Source organism: Podarcis pityusensis (genome assembly GCF_964106645.2).
Source record: "Podarcis pityusensis genome assembly, chromosome: Z".
Lineage (NCBI taxonomy): Eukaryota > Metazoa > Chordata > Lepidosauria > Squamata > Lacertidae > Podarcis > Podarcis pityusensis.
In genome coordinates, this window is record NC_138044.1 from 16,486,321 (window position 1) to 16,502,808 (window position 16,488).

Consider the following 16,488-nt stretch of genomic DNA (forward strand, 5'->3'; position numbering starts at 1 on the left):
AATTACCACTGTTAAGCACTTAATTATCACTTTGTTTTTATATACCTTTTAACTGTTGATTGATTAATTGATTATTGATTGATTGCTTGTTTGCTTGCATTTATAACCAACCCTTTTCTCTCCAAGAAGCTCAAGAGGGTGTACATTCCCCTCTTCCTCTGTAAGGGAGGTTAGGCTGAGAGGCAGCATCCGGCCCCAAGGTCAGTCAGTAAGCCTTATGGCTGAGCAGGGGGATTCGAACCCTGGTCTCTCACAGGTCCTAGTCAGGAACTGTTAACAGCCATACCACCACTGGTTCTGTCTTTACCATTAAAATATTTCAGGATGTTTTATGAGAGGCATTTACACACACACAAGATACACACTCATATACACACAAAATCAGTGGTTAAGATCAGTGCAATTTTGAAAGGTTCAGTCTTCGACCTTACTTCAAAATGCCATCCAACTGTACCCAAACATAGATGAGAATGTGGTCTTCAGTCACAGGAGCCACTGTGCAAAGTTTGGTGGTGGTAATTTAGCAAACAGACAACTTTCCAAAATATATAGTAAAAAGCAACACACACAGGTTCCATATAAAATCCGTAACTCCCAGGAACTTGAAATATGATAGCAGAGCATATGGGTTCAGCTACCTACATTTAAGTTAAAAACAAGAAGATATAGCTGTACATGTGTTTTGGTGGAAAGTACTAAGGACCCAATTCATACATGTGTACATCTTATATGTATTCATATTAACTTTGTACTCCTAAAAGAGAAAAGAAGGTTAGAAATAAATTAAGATGGTTATGAAATTGGAGGGAGGGGGTTATCAGTTTGCTTTCGGTCTTGCTTTTATTACTTTTTCTTAATCTTGTATTTTTATGTTTAATTTGCCCTGAAATGTACTCATGGAGGATGGTATATAAATTTAATTAATAATAACAACAATAACAAAACTTTATTTCATAAAATTCATATACTGCTTAATTGTAAGAGAAAACTTAAATGCAGGGAGGTGAGTTTCCTGACCTCCCAACAGAGAGAGAATATGGTCCTACATCACATTTCGGTGTTAAGTTGGCTGGGAGAGGTGATGATTAATTTATTATTTCGGTCACAGACCAGTTCCAGCCCACATACAATATCAAAGAAGTCATAAAACATGATAGGGATACATTTGAATTTGCAATTAGGTATAACAGGGACAATACAGATATAGCAACAGTTTAAAAATATATAAATTAAAACTTAGTCACTAACATATAACCTAAAATTATCATTTAAGGCCTTAATCATTATGATAGCACAGCTTGTTCCCTAAGTTTTATAGCAATTGCACAGAATTTGCTACCCTTAACGTGATCTCAGGATCCTTGTCCTCTACCAGGGATTTTAGACATTGAAGTTTGGATTCATTTAGAGATTTTTGCATAGCAGGGGTAATAAATAATGAGCGTATATCCCCGTACAAATGGCAGCGTAACAAGGCATGAGAGACAGTTTCTACCTCCATCAAGCCGCAGGGGCAGACTCATTTCACATATGGTTTACCCTCGAATCTGCCCTGCAATAAGGCAGATGGCAGCACGTTGAATCTAGTGAGGGTAAATGACTGTCTGTATTTAGGTATTTGTAATTTTGACAAATAATTTGCTGGGGCAAATCCTGGGCTGGGAGAGGCAAAGATTGATGATGGTCTGCCCATGTTGGATGCTTGAGTTTCTGCTTCTGTTCAGAGGTTGCTGCCTTTCTTCACTGCTTCTTCGATCCGAGGTCTCAGCGCCGACAGAGAGATGAGAATTGCTTCCTAGAAAGGGAACCCCAAAAAGAAATTTATGGCCACTGAGAGAACAGGATGCTGGACTTAGATGGGCTGTTGGCCTAACCCAGCAGGTTCTTCTTTTGTATGGGTGCAGGAGGCCACCATAAGGAACAAAGAAAGAACCTGGCTGTCGGATTGGGCACCTATAAGCATCCTCTTCTCACAGAGGCCAGCTAGGTGCTCCAATGTGAAGCCTGCAAGCAGGACGTAAGCACAGCAGCAATAACAACAACTCTTCCCCCCTTGTTATTTCCAACATATTGCCTCTAACAATGAAGGGAGAATATAGTCACTGTGGTTAGTAACTATGAGCCTCCATGAACATCCTTTTTTTAAAAAAACCTCACCTCGGTCCTGATGGTGCGGCTGCCCTGCCCCGGACAGGTGTTTAAATAAAAGTCAAACAAAGTGCTTGGATCTGTGACCTCCAGGTTCAGGTCTATGTCCACGCTTGCCTCCAGGCCTTGCAAGCCTCCGAAAACTATCAAAGCATGTCTGGGAGACAGAAGAAATGGTAAAGCAGGTTTGCGGGATGTAGAGAGACGATTCTAGTCCCCATAAAACCTGGTAGGATTGTAAAGGTGTACCTGAAAGAAGGCAGAGTTGCCTGGTCCACAGAGGCCCCTCGCTCAGAGGTTCCAATGGAGAGATCGTAGCCTTCTTTATATGGGGACTCAGCAAACACAGCGCCTGACCAGCAAAAGACAAATGTCAAGCAATGCACTTAAGCCATGGACGGGGAAAACCTGCGGTTCTCCAAATTATTTTTATTAAATTTACAAGCCACTTAATGCCACTTAAATTTATAAACTACTTAATGACTTCTAAGCAACTTAAGCCTAAGATCATACATTTCCCAAAAGAATGCTGGGAACTCTAGTCTACTTTATTTCATTAAATTTATACACCACTTAGGTGTAAATTTTTTTTAAAAAAATCTCAATGCAGTTTACAAAAAGGATGATAAAAGAAAATCATCAATAAAAACAGCAATAATTCCAGGCTTTCAGAAAATCAAAATATCAATAGACATAAACAGATTAAGACTCCCACTAACTTTCTAAGCATCTGGGTACACTTGTCTAACTAAAAATGTTTTTAGCAGGCACTGAAAAGAATGCAATGGTGGTGCACGCCTGATTTCAATAGGCAGGCAGTTCCAAAGGGGAGGTGCCTCCCCACTAAAAGATCATTTCTTTACAGCTGCAGAGCAGGTATAATGTGGGGCCTGTAACAGTGCCTGTTCCCCCAATCAAAGCTGCTGAGTGGGCATAATGACGTAAAGCAATCTTAAGTATATAAAGCCAGTTGTTAAAGGCTTTATATACTTAATCATAACAGTTTGTTATGGGGTCTTTTTAAAAAGTAGGCGTGTACACTTACTCAGACAGGATGCCAAGCGGACGCTGTAGCCCCAGTAGAGCCCAGAAGCAGTTCGGGGCTGGTGCGATGAAACAACCACCCCCTTCTGTGTTTTGCTCTCTAGGGAAGAAAGTGGGGAGTTAACAGGGCTGGCTGGCCCACAAGAACCCAGGTTTTTGTTGGGATGCAAATGGGCAGTCCGCCTCCCAGTTGCACGGGAAAAGGAGAGGGTTGCTTGCAAATTATGAAGTTTTTCCTCACAACTCTTGAAATCATGAAGCTCAGGGAAATGTTATGAAAGGGAGATTCTGCCCCCCACATCCTTGTCTGGGACAAATTTGAGCAACCTGAGTGCAGTGGTAGATGTAGGGCTAGCCCATTCAGCATTTGGGCCAAGGTATGAGGTCAGTCACGTTACCTGGATTTTGCTGTGGGTTGAGACGCACTGTAACACGAAGGCCTGCCTCCAGCTGCTTATCGATCTGTACCTCCTATAGGAAGAGAACATTGGCTTGGGATGTGGCAGATCTCAGGCCTGCCGAATGCACAGCCAGGCAAGGGTGCAATATAAGCTATAGGGGTCAGGTAAGGTGACAACGGGATGTGGATGGTGCTGTGGTCTAAACCACAGAGCCTAGGGCTTGCCGATCAGAAGGTCGGCGGTTCGAATCCCTGCGACGGGGTGAGCTCCCGTTGCTCGGTCCCTGCTCCTGCCAACCTAGCAGTTTGAAAGCATGTCAAAGTGCAAGTAGATAAATAGGTACCACTCTGGCGGGAAGCTAAACGGCGTTTCCATGCGCTGCTCTGGTTCACCAGAAGCAGCTTAGTCATGCTGGCCACATGACCCAGAAACTGTACGCCGGCTCCGTCGGCCAATAAAGCGAGATGAGCCCCGCAACCCCAGAGTCGGCCACGACTGGACCTAATGGTCAGGGGTCCCTTTACCTTTAAGGTGACAACACAGTGTAGTGGTTAGGGTGTCGGACTAGGACCTGGTAGACCAGGGCTCAAAATCCCACCGGGCCATTAAGTGAACTGGGTGATCTTGGGTGGGTCACTGCCCCACCTCACAGGGCTGTTGTGGGGATTAAATGAGGAGAACATAATCTCCTTGGAGAAAAAGGTGGGATAGAAATGCAACAAATAAATAAATATGAGTAGCTACAGTTTCACATCTATTGCTCTGTCCCCTTTTTGGTCTTTGGCCACATCCCTCACTGGCAAGTGGCCCCCAGGGAGTTATCCTTGATGCAATGCAGCTCTAGGGTCTCCCCCTGATCCGCAGGGACATCATGCTTGCCTCTGCAGAACTCACTCACTCCATCAAGGATAGAGATTGGTTAAGGATCGTGGAGGGTTAAAAGTAGGACCCCCCTTAAGGTATAGCAGCAGGACAGGTGAGGGTTTACCTTTTGCATTCCACAGTTCACAAAGGATCCCCGGCCGGGCTTGGTGGGCCGTGACAAAACCACTCCTTCCCGATACTCCGATTCCTCACTTATCCGCACGTGGTGGGGGCTGTCTAGGGGGTTTAAGAGCCCTGAAACAACATGTCCAAGGTGAGTAATATGGAGTCACCCCCACCCTCCCCATCCAATGCAAAACAAACTAACACTGCTTTTCACATGTGCACATGTGTGCTGTCCCTACCCACTAAAAAACAACAACCCAAGACAGGACTAATTAATTACTCCTGAGGTTCAGCCCACATTGTTCACCTTCTGGCATCCACTGGAGACCAAAGAATTCCTCTAAGTCTTTCGGGGGTGGGGGTTATATACTCAGCTACTGATTTATTCCAGGGAACCAATCAATTTAGTGTAAAGTTTATGTGCTCTTATTTTATTTTTTGAGGGACCTTATTGAGTGTATAATATTTGTTTATCTGACTGTGACCTGACCTAAGACTGTTTGGCTGGAAAACGTCATTGAACTCTGATAATGAGGCTGCATTTTAAATTGCATTTTAACCTGTCTTTTAAATTGTTTTTTTCTTTTTCTTTTTTTCTTATTATGTTTTTACTGAAATTTTATTGATGTTAGCCGCCCTGAGCCCGGCTCTGGCCAGGGAGGGCGGCGTATAAATAAAAATTATTATGATGATGATGATGATGATGATGATGCCTTTTCATTAGGAGGAATGAGTGTGTGGGGACGATGTCTGGTTTCTGACATTGTGACATACCACTGGCTAAACACTGAAATATACCAATATATAATGGTGTCACTATGTAGAGGTGCGACACAGAAACACCTGCACACACAGAGAGAGAAGAGGGAAAGTAAGGAAGGAGGATTAAACAACAGGGCAAATTTTATTATTATTATTATTATTAACAACTCAGAAGTAAATAACCCCAGTTTATTTTTCCATGGGACTAGCAGTGGCTTCCAAGCAAGCCCCGGCTGGGGGCAGCAGCCTTTCAAAAGTCAGGCTTGGGCAGCAACATGGGGGGGGGGGACCTTTTAGGAGGTGGAGCCGAAAGGGCTTCCTGCTCTCGCAAGGGCCCTGGCAACCCTCAGGCATGAGGAGGCAGCTCTGCCAGCAGAGAGAGTCCAATGGAGGAGAAAGGCAGGGGAAAGGGGCTCCCAGCAAGAAGCCTGGAGGTGCTTTGACAGGCGTCTCCCTCAACCACCTACCAGCCTGGGTCTGCACTTAAAACAAGAAGCTCATGGTGTCTACATTACTGAGGAAAGTTCCCAGGTAGGCTTCTTTATTCGGCACCTGCTCTTGTGGTTCACTGCCCCCTATAAGAGGCAGTGGAGAGCTGGGGAGGCAGAGCAATAGGGGCAGCAGGAAGCACGAGCAAAGCGATGACTGGCTTCACGGGTTTTCCAACAGCATGATTTTTTAACATAGTGCATGCACACGTTGTGATTCGAGATATATGGCCACGTCAAATATCATGAAACTATTTTGGAAACTGGTTTTGGATGATGTATTTATACATACATCGTGTGTGTGTGTGTGTGCGTGCAGAAATGAGCCTACTATACAGAAGGTAAAATCTGCATTAGTTCTTCTGCTTGCTTTTGCCTCCAGCTCTGTCTACCACTGGAATACGGCCCTCAGAATGTTGCCTGGAAGGGAATGTGGCCCTCCCATTGCTCTAGGCCTTACCTGCAAACTGAAGGTCCTGGTGTTTGGGGAAAAAAGACTTCCTAAGGTATCTGTCCAATAGAGGAAAAGAAATGCTTTTAGAAGGGAAAATGAGAAGAAGCAGCTTCCAATATTCAGCTGCGATAATGGTCAAGTTATCCAGTGATGATAAAATAAAACACAGCAGCCAACAGAAAAATCAAGCCAGCTAGACCTAAGGCCCCCAAGCAGAAGTGGAGTGCACTGTGAGATATACATGGGGCGGAGGGTCAAAATCTCCCCTTCATCCCATGAAGGACCTGCTGAGAGACATACAAGCCTGTCTAATCCCTGGGGCATTATTGTTCTCTCTCTCCCCCCACCAGCAAATTCCAGTCCTTGACAATAAATATTGAGGAAGCATTGGTAGCGTAAAACCATTAAAGGCGCTTTCCCATGTTTTTGCAGAATGACTTACTGGGGACATTCCAGGTACTGCAGAATCCGGGCCAGCTGCACACAGTCCTGACCTCTCTTCTTGATCCCTTCAAATTCACCTTCCACCGTCCTGAAAAGATTGAGGCAGGGGAGGGGGAACAGTACAATCTTTGGAATTAAATTATAAAAAGTTACGCCCTGTTGGCTTTCTATGGGCCACTCAGTAATTATTATTATTATTAATAATAATAATAAATTTATTTATACCCCGCCCATCTGGCTGGGTTTCCCCAGCCACTCTGGGCAGCTTCCAACAGAACACTAAAATACAATAACCTATTAAACATTAAAAACTTCCCTAAACAGGGCTGCCTTCAGTTGTCTTCTAAAAGTCAGATTGTTGTTTATTTCCTTGACATCTGATGGGGGGGCGTTCCACAGGGTGGGCGCCACTACCGAGAAGGCCCTCTGCCTGGTTCCCTGTAACTTGGCTTCTCACAGTAAGGGAACCACCAGAAGGCCCTCGGCACTGGACCTCAGTGTCCGGGCAGAACGATGGGGGTGGAGATGCTCCTTCAGGTACTCAGACGCTGCTGCAGTGTGTCGTATTATAAGAGAGCATCTGCTGTCTTTGTGGTAACAGGTCCCTACTTTCATTCCCCACTGACATTTCCAGGTAGGGCTGGGAAGGAATCCCTGCATGGAAATGATGCCAGCTAGCTAGGGGGAAAGCCTCATGAGCAACCAGAGTCCTTACTTTGAATCCTCCCCTTGCTCATCAAACACCACGATCTCGTCCACGCAGAAGATGACGCAGGCCCTGGCGATCTGTCCGGCAAGGTAAGTCCGCAACTCTGCCGACTGGGCATTGCTGAGAATGGAGCCCGGAAGAGCAACACTGACTGTGTAGTTGCGTCCTAGGAAATAAGGAAGTTACTGTTTAGGAGAAGCAGCGCACAATAAACATTCCTAGTTTTCACGAGGAGGGTTTTTGTTTTATTACCCATCGTACCCAGCTCAGTGGTTAGAGCATCAGCTTTGCATGCAGAAAGTCCCAGGTTACTTCCCTCCTCCATAGCAGCCTGAACCAATCCTGCGCCCCCTCTAGATGCTTTGGAGTACCATCAGTCGTGCTGGCTGGGGCTGATGGGAGTAGTTGTCCAAAACATCTGGAGGTGGCTCCAGATTGCCGAAGGCTGTTCTGTAGCACATTCCAAGCAAAGTCCAGTTTCATTCCCATTCGTGGTTATCCGTTACCTTTATCTTCAATGGGCTTTGCCTCCTCTTTCTGTTTTTTTGCCGCTTCCTGCATCATCTTCTTTTCCAGTGTCCTCAAAAGCTTCAGCTCCTTCCATTTCTTCTTCTCCTCGTTCTCTGGAAGAGAGATGAGAACACAGAATGGACAATAAGTGAAATCCCTGAGAGTTGGCATTGGGGTTAAAACAGTTCCAACACAGAAGGCCCTGGACTAAGGTATACTGGGAATAATCAAGCAAGGACTGTGCAGTGCTTTTCTCCCAGGACTCTCAGGCTTGGAATACTGCTGGTGTGCCAAGCTAAGCCAAAATGAGACGTCCACTTGGAAGGCAGAAAGCAGAAACACAAAGTTGTTTTTCTTCGTGTGCAGTTTGACAAAAATGTTGTGTTGCAAGGGGGTGGGGGGATTTGGAAAACCAATAATGTACAGTTTGAAAACGGATAAACTTAAGACACCATAAGCATATGTGTTTATTAGGCACTCAACAACAGGCAACGACAGGGGCAAGCCTTTACACACATGGTATAATGGGAGAATGAGCTCATTTTCTACACTAATGGCAAATGGCCCAAACCATATCAAAACACCCTCTTCTTCTGAGCTGGATGGAATGGCCTTTGGCCTGATCCAGCATGGCTCTTCCTATGTTCTTTGGCAGGACAGATTCCCAGTGCTGACTTGCCCCCCCCCCAAAAAGTCTGTGGGGGTGGGGAGAAGACCCAGGAACCCAAAGAGCATTCTTACTTTCCTGCTTCCATTTGCGCCAGTCCATTTTTCTGTCTTCCCCCTAGGAAGGAGGAAAGAACACAGATCCCATTAGCTGCTTCAGCGGGATAGGTGCCTTAAGGATGGTCACACAGGTAGTTCACATCACCCACTTCTGTTCAAGACACACACTCCATTCCAGGACCGATTGGCAAACAGTTATGTACTCATAATAACGCATTGTTATCATTATTAATTACCCACCCTTCTCTGTAAGGTCCCTGGGATACAACCTAAGAAAGAGTCTGGCTGTTGGATCAGGCCAAAGGCCCATTTGGACCAGCATCTTATAATCATGAACATCATATAGTAATCACCATCAGATAATCAGCATCTTAACCAGATGCCCCACTAAGAAGCCCACAATGGGTCCCATTTTGTGGGTAAAAGATGGACAGCTCTGCTCATGAGCCTCCAGAGGTGCTTGGCAAGCCCTGGGTTAGACCAATCTCTCTGCCTGGTGTTTGTGGGACATCTGTAGGGCACCAAGAAGGAGAAGGGGTCCGGGTGAGGAACTGGTATTAGATTAAAGTCTGTGGCTAAAATTGGACGCGGGTGGTGCTGTGGAGCCTAGGACTTGCCAATCAGAAGGTCGGCGGTTCGAATCCCTGCGACGGGATGAGCTCCCGTTGCTCGGTCCCAGCTCCTGCCCACCTAGCAGTTTGAAAGCACGTCAAAGTGCAAGTAGATAAATAGGTACCGCTCCAGCAGGAAGGTATATGGTGTTTCCGTGTGCTGCTCTGGTTCACCAGAAGCGACTTAGTCATGCTGGCCACATGACTCGGAAGCTGTACGCCGGCTCTCTCGGCCAATAAAGCGAGATGAGCACCGCAACCCCAGAGTCAGTCACAACTGGACCTAATGGTCAGGGGTCCCTTTACCTTTACCTTAAACCAAAAATGACAGCTGAGTGAAACCTCCATGTCCCAACGCTGCCTACCTTGGAATATGAGGTTGTTGGGAAGGATGTGACTTTACCCTTTGCCTCGCCCTCTCAAAGGGTCTCATTTTCTCCCACCACCATTATTTAAAAGATGTGCCCCCTCCTCCAAAAGAACAAGAGGTCCCCCGCTCTCCTCAAGCATCAGCGCCATCTTCTTATTCACCCCGAGTGGCCCCGATTTCCCACCGTCCAAGAAGGCTGAGCCCTCTCACCTTCCCCCGCGTAAATGCCCAAGCTGAACCTAATGCACAGCAGCCTCTTCCTTCCACCCCCTGAATCCCACGTGTACCTCCCGCAAGCGCTTCGCCTGGCTTTCCTCCGCCATGTTCCACTCGCCCAAGCACCATCCTACAACTTGGGGGCGGGGCCAGTATTATCCTACGACCGCTGATTGGGCGAAAAAGGGAAGGGCCACAGAGCTATGAAACAAAGAAGAGAGGGCTTCTCCGTGTATAGATTTGTCACTTCCTGGTTCATACTGAGAGGTTTTTCCCCCCGTGTGTGTTAAATCGTCTCTTAACCCTTTCGCGTTCGCCCCTCAATCCCTGGTAAAAGATTGGAGAGGGGAAAGGGATTTTTATAAGGCTGGAAAGGGTTGCATTTCCCCAGATCTTAACGTCGAACGCTAATATCTCATTCGCAACAAACGTGTGTTGTGCGTGTGTGTAAAGCGTTTCTCCGGTTGCGTTCCTGCAGGGTTTAGTGATAGTTCGCCTTGCTGACAATATTAAGTGCCCAATTAGTTATTTCTCTAATCAGGACAGAAACCGAGCTGAAAAACCCTTCTGCGGGGAAGGACAGTGACACATCAGGAAGGGAAGGCAGGATTAATCACGCTTTCACTTATTCCTCGGAAAGTTCATCCTCCGTCCTAGCAGGTTTAAAAGATGAAGAATCAGAGTCACACAGTTCTTTTTCTTCCCTTAGGAAGAAAAGGCTGAGCATTAGCAGCGGCAGCGGCACATTTCCGTGATGACAGGAGAAGTGTTACTGGAAGAGAGGGAGAAAGGAGACCACTGCTGCACGTGGCTGGATCTCCTTCTGTTATGCTTTGTGGAAGGTGCTAAACTTTTCTCTAATGGGCAGAAGCAGCCCGTCCCTGGCTAAACATACATCAGATTACACTCTTTCTAAACCAAATAAACATACAAGTTCAGGCGTTACACAGCCCAAATATTTTTTAAACAACTTCTTGACACGACTAGCCTAGTAGGGAATTGTTTTTCAAATATATAAAATTCTCACACTGTTATGTACTGAAGTTCTCACCCTGGGCCAGCAGGGGGATATTGTAGATAGTTTTCACTCAGGTCTACATATGCAAATGAGGAATTGAAAGTGATGTTCAGTGATTGGATAGTTACAGAAAGTTGTTATGTTGCTTTGTAGTTGAGCTCTATCTAAGCAGGTTGGCTGAACCCTTCAGCCCTGTTCTGTTCTGGGCCTGTGAATAAACAAGAGCTGTTTGAAGAATTGCTGTGTCGTCTGATGTGTTCACCCACAACTTAACACACATAGTTGGCTTTCCTGCCCCTTGTGACGTTATGATTAAAATGGGAGAAAGACTCTGCAGAGGAAGTAGATGAACAACTTTGGAATAGCTTGCCAGGTTCGACCTCAGTCAAGACTTAGAAAAGACTTTAAAAATAGCACATTGCTGGTACATGTGTCTGGTCTGACTGAATAAAAAAATAAAAACTATGCTGACAGGAAAGTCATTTGCCTGGGTCTCTAATATATATGTGGTGGCCTTGCCCCAAAATTATTTTCTTCTGGGATTTTTTTCCCTTGAACAATTGACCAAATGACAAAACAGCTGGGACCCAAAATTGGTTTTATTCTTCACTCCCCAGACTCAAAATGCAACTGGTAGAGCTCTTATCCTCCATTCACTAACAGCAGCTAAATTAGTGGTAGTCAAAATTTGGAAACCCATAGATATCATTTTGAAGCTGGGATATTTTACATATAGACAAATTAACTGCTCTACAAAAAGAAAAAAGACCAACACCATTTACACAACATGGTATCCATTTACTGACTTTGTAAAATTTATTAAGTGTGCTTTTCATCCTCCATCAACACATGGGATATTATGGAACAACATCTTTATTTGATTGCCTATACTGGAACATAAGTGACTGCAACTTTCAGCTTATATTTACCTCAATCTTTTATCACTCTCTGCATTCCTATTTAATGACATTCTATGATCATTTTGTATGTTTATACTGTTAACTTGAAATTAAAAACCCCCAAAAGTTTTCTTTTTCTTTTTTCATTTTTCATGATTATGTTGTCCTCTAAGAACCTCAGTCCCAGCCAGGATGAACAGCGGTAAGGGAAGATGGGAGTTGTAGTACAGTCACACTTTAAAGGGGCTGCAGGATCCCCCACCCTTGTTCAAGAGCAGAATTAAGGGAAATGCGAGGATTTCTCATATTGATAGGACCTGTCCTACCCTTGAAGGAGAGTGAGGCAAGATAGGACCAGATGTTCTCCTTCCTTGCACTGGAAGAGAAGTGGTCAAGTAACAACTGCGGGGTACAGGCAGGGGGAGAGATCATTCTAGACCCATACCAGTGTTACAAACCACCTACCTGCCCCAACACACACACTTCCCAAAAAGCAAATTTGTAGTGAATTGCAGTCATAACATCACATGCTCAGAAATTTCGTTCGTTAAGGAGCTGCTTCTAAAAATTATTGCACTAATAAGGACAGCCCAGCAAGAAGCACAGTCACAGTTTCAGTTAAAAATTCAGATCAAAAGTAATGCAGGGATGCCTTTGGAAGCTGTTGAGCAGGGGATGGGGAGGACCTGGGGCTTTCCAATGTTGCAGGACTACAACTCCCATCACCCCTGACCATAAGGCCATGCTGGGAGCTAATGGGAGATATAGTCCAACAACATCTGGATGGGCACAGATCTCCCCATTCCTATTTATGGAGATGCGTTAAGAGTTTCACAAGTAACACAACAAATTGTAGCCTGTTAAGGAAACGAGGAACTGTAGCTTCCTAAGGAGGAAATTACAGTTCCCAGGATTCTTTACGGGTGGGGGAGAAACGTACTTTAAATGTATGCTGGATGTGCTTTAAATGTATGGTGTGGTTCTGACCACAGATATTGGAAGCCTGACAGGCTGCGAGGAGAGTGGCCAGGAGCAGCATTCTCCATTCTGCTGCCTTCCAGATCTTTTGGACCACAACTCCCATCTGGGAGACTATGACAGGGCACCATCACGTTGGTGAATGTGCGATCCCTAGGGCCTAACACTACTTCCCTGCTGCATATGCAAATTGGCAACAGAGGGCTATTCTGCACCCTGATGTCAAGCGGCAAAATAGGCACGTGGGTTTTCTTTCCTTCCTTGTTCCAACATTCTAGCTACAGAGCCTGCTTCAAATGATCATATTACTGCCCCTGTGTCTCCCGACTCCATTGCTGCAAGATGCTGTCTGCGGCTTCCAGAGTTGAGTCTTCCTAATGCACAAAACAAAAGTAAATTTTAATTGCTGGTGTTTGGCACTGCCAAGATTTTTTACCTGACGCCTGCCCCCCACCCCCACCTTGCACAATCAAAAATAGCTGTTCAACATCTGGAGGGTCACAGGTTTCCCAGCACCCTCATTTTTTGCTAAAGCAGCTCACAAGATACAAAGAAATGTATGTAAACATGTCCCCCTCAAGTGGTGTGAAAAATGTGGGAAATCATTCCAAATAATCCCATGGACAGCTCACCTTGGCAAAGCAAAAGCGAATGAGATGGTCAAAGTTCTTCTTCTGTGGTGGGCTAAAGAAGGCAGAGACCGGAATGGCGGTTAAGCCCTATGGAGGTAGAAGAATTGTGTATTGACAGATTTTCCAGCTACATGATAAAGTATCTGCCTTAGGTTTTTTTAAAAAAAATTGAAAACGGACACCTATTCTTTGTAAGATTAAAAAACAATTCCTGACTGTTTTTAAATGTTTGCAATTCACCTTGACACACAAGTGAAAGGGGATTCATAGATTAAATACTGTTGCTATTCTTATTAACATTATAATTACACGTATCATTGTAAACCACTTTGAGATTATTATTTTTTTACAATCAAACAATGTACAAATTTTATCAAGTAAAGAAAGAAATCTTATTATAATTATTATTATACACTCTCACTCGTCTGGCTTCATGTCCTGAGTGTTTTCCCCCTGGTTGAAATGGGTGTCTGAAAATGTCTCTTGCTTGGATGGAGGATAGAGGGTTCACTGTACAAAAGCTAAACACTGCATTCATTGATCCATCCACCTTTGTCTCTAGCCCAGCCCACCACTGGCACATGGCCCCTGGAAGGTGGAAAAAAGTTCTCCACCCCTGGAGCTGTCAATAATGAGTTGGATGGAGTATTGGTCTGACACAATCCCAGGTGACGTTCTATGTTACCAACCTTCTGAGTGCCTGAGGCAGAAAATCCAGTGTGGCCATCCCTTCCCCGTGTCAAGAAGCAGCAGACTGGTAATATTGCCACCTTCAGTGTTTTCCCAAATCTGCCACCTAAGGCAGCCACCTCACTAATGGTCTGGCCGGTCCCAAATCTTGGGTCACGTACCTTGTTCTTGATCATCCACTTTGTAAAGCGATAATCGTACGGCTCCTCGGAGTCTGGCTCATCAGGAAGTTCATCTTCTAAGAAGAGAGCATGGGCATTGATTGAGAGGCTAAGTGGCTAAGATTGCTAAGTGGCAGAGCACATGTTTTCATGAAAAAGGTCCCCAGTTCAAATGCTTGGCACTGGAGAGACCCATAGTCAGAAACCCTGGAGAGCTGATGCTGATCAACAATGCAGGGCTTTATGCACAAACTATCTTAAGTACAGTGGACGCTCAGGTTGCAAACGTGCATCCCGCACGGATCATGTTTGCAACCCGCAGCTGCGCATGCGTGGGTTGCGCTTCTGCGCTTCTGCGCATGCGCAATGCGTGATATAGTGCTTCTGTGCACACGCGACCACTGAAACCCGGAAGTAACCCATTCCGATACTTCCAGATTTCGGCGGTCCGTAACCTGAAAAAAACACAACCTGAAGCGGCTGTAACCCAAGGTATGACTGTACAGTGGTGCCTCGCAAGACGAAAAGAATTCATTCCGCGAGTCTTTTCGTCTTGCGAAGCACGGTCCGTCGCACCTGCGCCTCTTCAAGCGGCTTTTAAAAAAAAGCGCAAGACGTTTTCGTCTTGCGAAGCAAGCCCATAGGGAAATTCGTCTAGCGAAGCAACGCAAAAACGGAAAACCCTTTCGTCTAGCAAGTTTTTCGTCTTGCGAGGCATTCGTCTTGCGGGGCACCACTGTATAAGGCAGCTTTCTATATACAGTGGTACCTCAGGTTAAGAACTGAATTTGTTCTGGAGGTCCGTTCTTAACCTGAAACTGTTCTTAACCTGAGGTACCACTTTAGCTAATGGGGCCTCCTGCTTCCGCTGCGCAGCCACCGTGCAATTTTCTGTTCTCTTCTTCTGAAGCAAAGTTCTTAACCCAAGGTACTATTTCTGGGTTAGGGGAGTCTGTAACCTGAAGCGTCTGTAACCCAAGGTACCACTGTATCTCCACTGAAATCAACCCTTTATTCTGAATCCTGAGGACTAGAACTTTACTTTATGTTTAAGGGAAGGACCATGGTTCAGTGGTGGGGCATCTGCCTTGCATGCAAAAGGTTCTAGGTTCAATCTCCAGGCCTGGTAAAAACCTTTGCCTGAAACCCCAGAGAGTTGCTGTCAGTCACTCTAGACAGACAGTACTGAGCTAGGTGCACCAATGGATCTGAATTTGGACTGGGTCTCAAAACAAGCAATATTATGGCTGCAGACCCACCATACATGTACAGCACATGGCTTGACTCAGAGAATCCTGGAAACTGTAGCTTGTTAAGCATGCTAGGAATGCAGCTGGTGAACTACATTTCCCGGGATTATTATTTTTTTGAGAGGAAAATGTGTTTTACATGGATGATGTTCTCTCTTTAAATGTATGTTCTCTCTTTTAAAAAAATAGTAAGTGTCCACCATTAACTGGGTGAAGGGGGGGTGTCACGCTTACTGAATTCGGAGAGGTCGGCCACTACAAAATAGGAACCCTCTGGGATAATGGGCTTCATGCCAACAGCAAGCAAGCTCTGGACCAGGAAGTCTCGTTTTCGCTGCAGCCGTTGAGGTAGCTGGGCAAAGTAGCTCTCGGGCTTCCCAAAGCGCTCAAACTCTTTCTCTAGCCCACAGGCCACGGCTTCCTAGAGACTCATGAATAACAACAGATGGACATCAACTGCAAATGCAATTATCAGGCAAGGTTAGCAGCCTCAAAGTTGTCACTAATTCCCCCTCCCCCAGGTTGATTATTCCAGTAAGTATATACATTCCGTGCTCAGTTCTTTGAGATGCCAAAAAGTATTAACGTGGGTCTTCTTCGGTTTTAGTCCTACTCCGAGTAGACCCACTGACAATAATGGGCATGATTTAACTGGCCCAATAATTTAAATTGGCTTGCTCCAAGCAGAAGAATAGTTCCCAAAAGCCTGCGGGAAAAGAAGCTTCACCTGCTGGCGGAAGGACAACAAGGAGGGAGCCAGGCTGGCCTCCCAAGGGAGGGAGATTCAAAGCCAGAGAGCAGCCACTAAGTAGGCCCTCTCCTGCAACCCCAGTTAGAACTACAGTGGTACCTCGCAAGACGAATGCCTCGCAAGACAAAAAACTCGCTAGACGAAAGGGTTTTTTGTTTTTTGAGCTGCTTCGCAAGACGGAAACGTCTTGCAAGTTTGTTTCCTTTTTCTTAACACCGTTAATACAGTTGCGACTT

General features: G+C 45.4%; 1 protein-coding gene across 1 annotated transcript in view; it reads right to left on the reverse strand.

Moving 5' to 3' along the window:
* Positions 1–1,052: 1,052 nt before the first annotated feature.
* LOC308468895 (uncharacterized protein) overlaps positions 1,053–16,488 on the reverse strand; it is a 40,113-nt gene continuing 24,677 nt past the window's right edge. Inside the window, exons 12-27 of the mRNA XM_080991365.1 lie at positions 15,736–15,922; positions 14,252–14,328; positions 13,401–13,487; positions 13,075–13,142; positions 9,868–10,042; positions 8,692–8,734; positions 7,947–8,063; positions 7,447–7,606; positions 6,730–6,819; positions 6,294–6,343; positions 4,582–4,712; positions 3,591–3,663; positions 3,194–3,292; positions 2,398–2,500; positions 2,158–2,305; positions 1,053–1,795 (exon numbers count right to left, since the gene is read on the reverse strand). Coding sequence (XP_080847491.1) covers positions 1,721–1,795; positions 2,158–2,305; positions 2,398–2,500; positions 3,194–3,292; positions 3,591–3,663; positions 4,582–4,712; positions 6,294–6,343; positions 6,730–6,819; positions 7,447–7,606; positions 7,947–8,063; positions 8,692–8,734; positions 9,868–10,042; positions 13,075–13,142; positions 13,401–13,487; positions 14,252–14,328; positions 15,736–15,922 — 1,683 coding nt within the window. The 3' untranslated portion in view covers positions 1,053–1,720. The remainder of the gene's footprint in view (positions 1,796–2,157; positions 2,306–2,397; positions 2,501–3,193; positions 3,293–3,590; positions 3,664–4,581; positions 4,713–6,293; positions 6,344–6,729; positions 6,820–7,446; positions 7,607–7,946; positions 8,064–8,691; positions 8,735–9,867; positions 10,043–13,074; positions 13,143–13,400; positions 13,488–14,251; positions 14,329–15,735; positions 15,923–16,488) is intronic.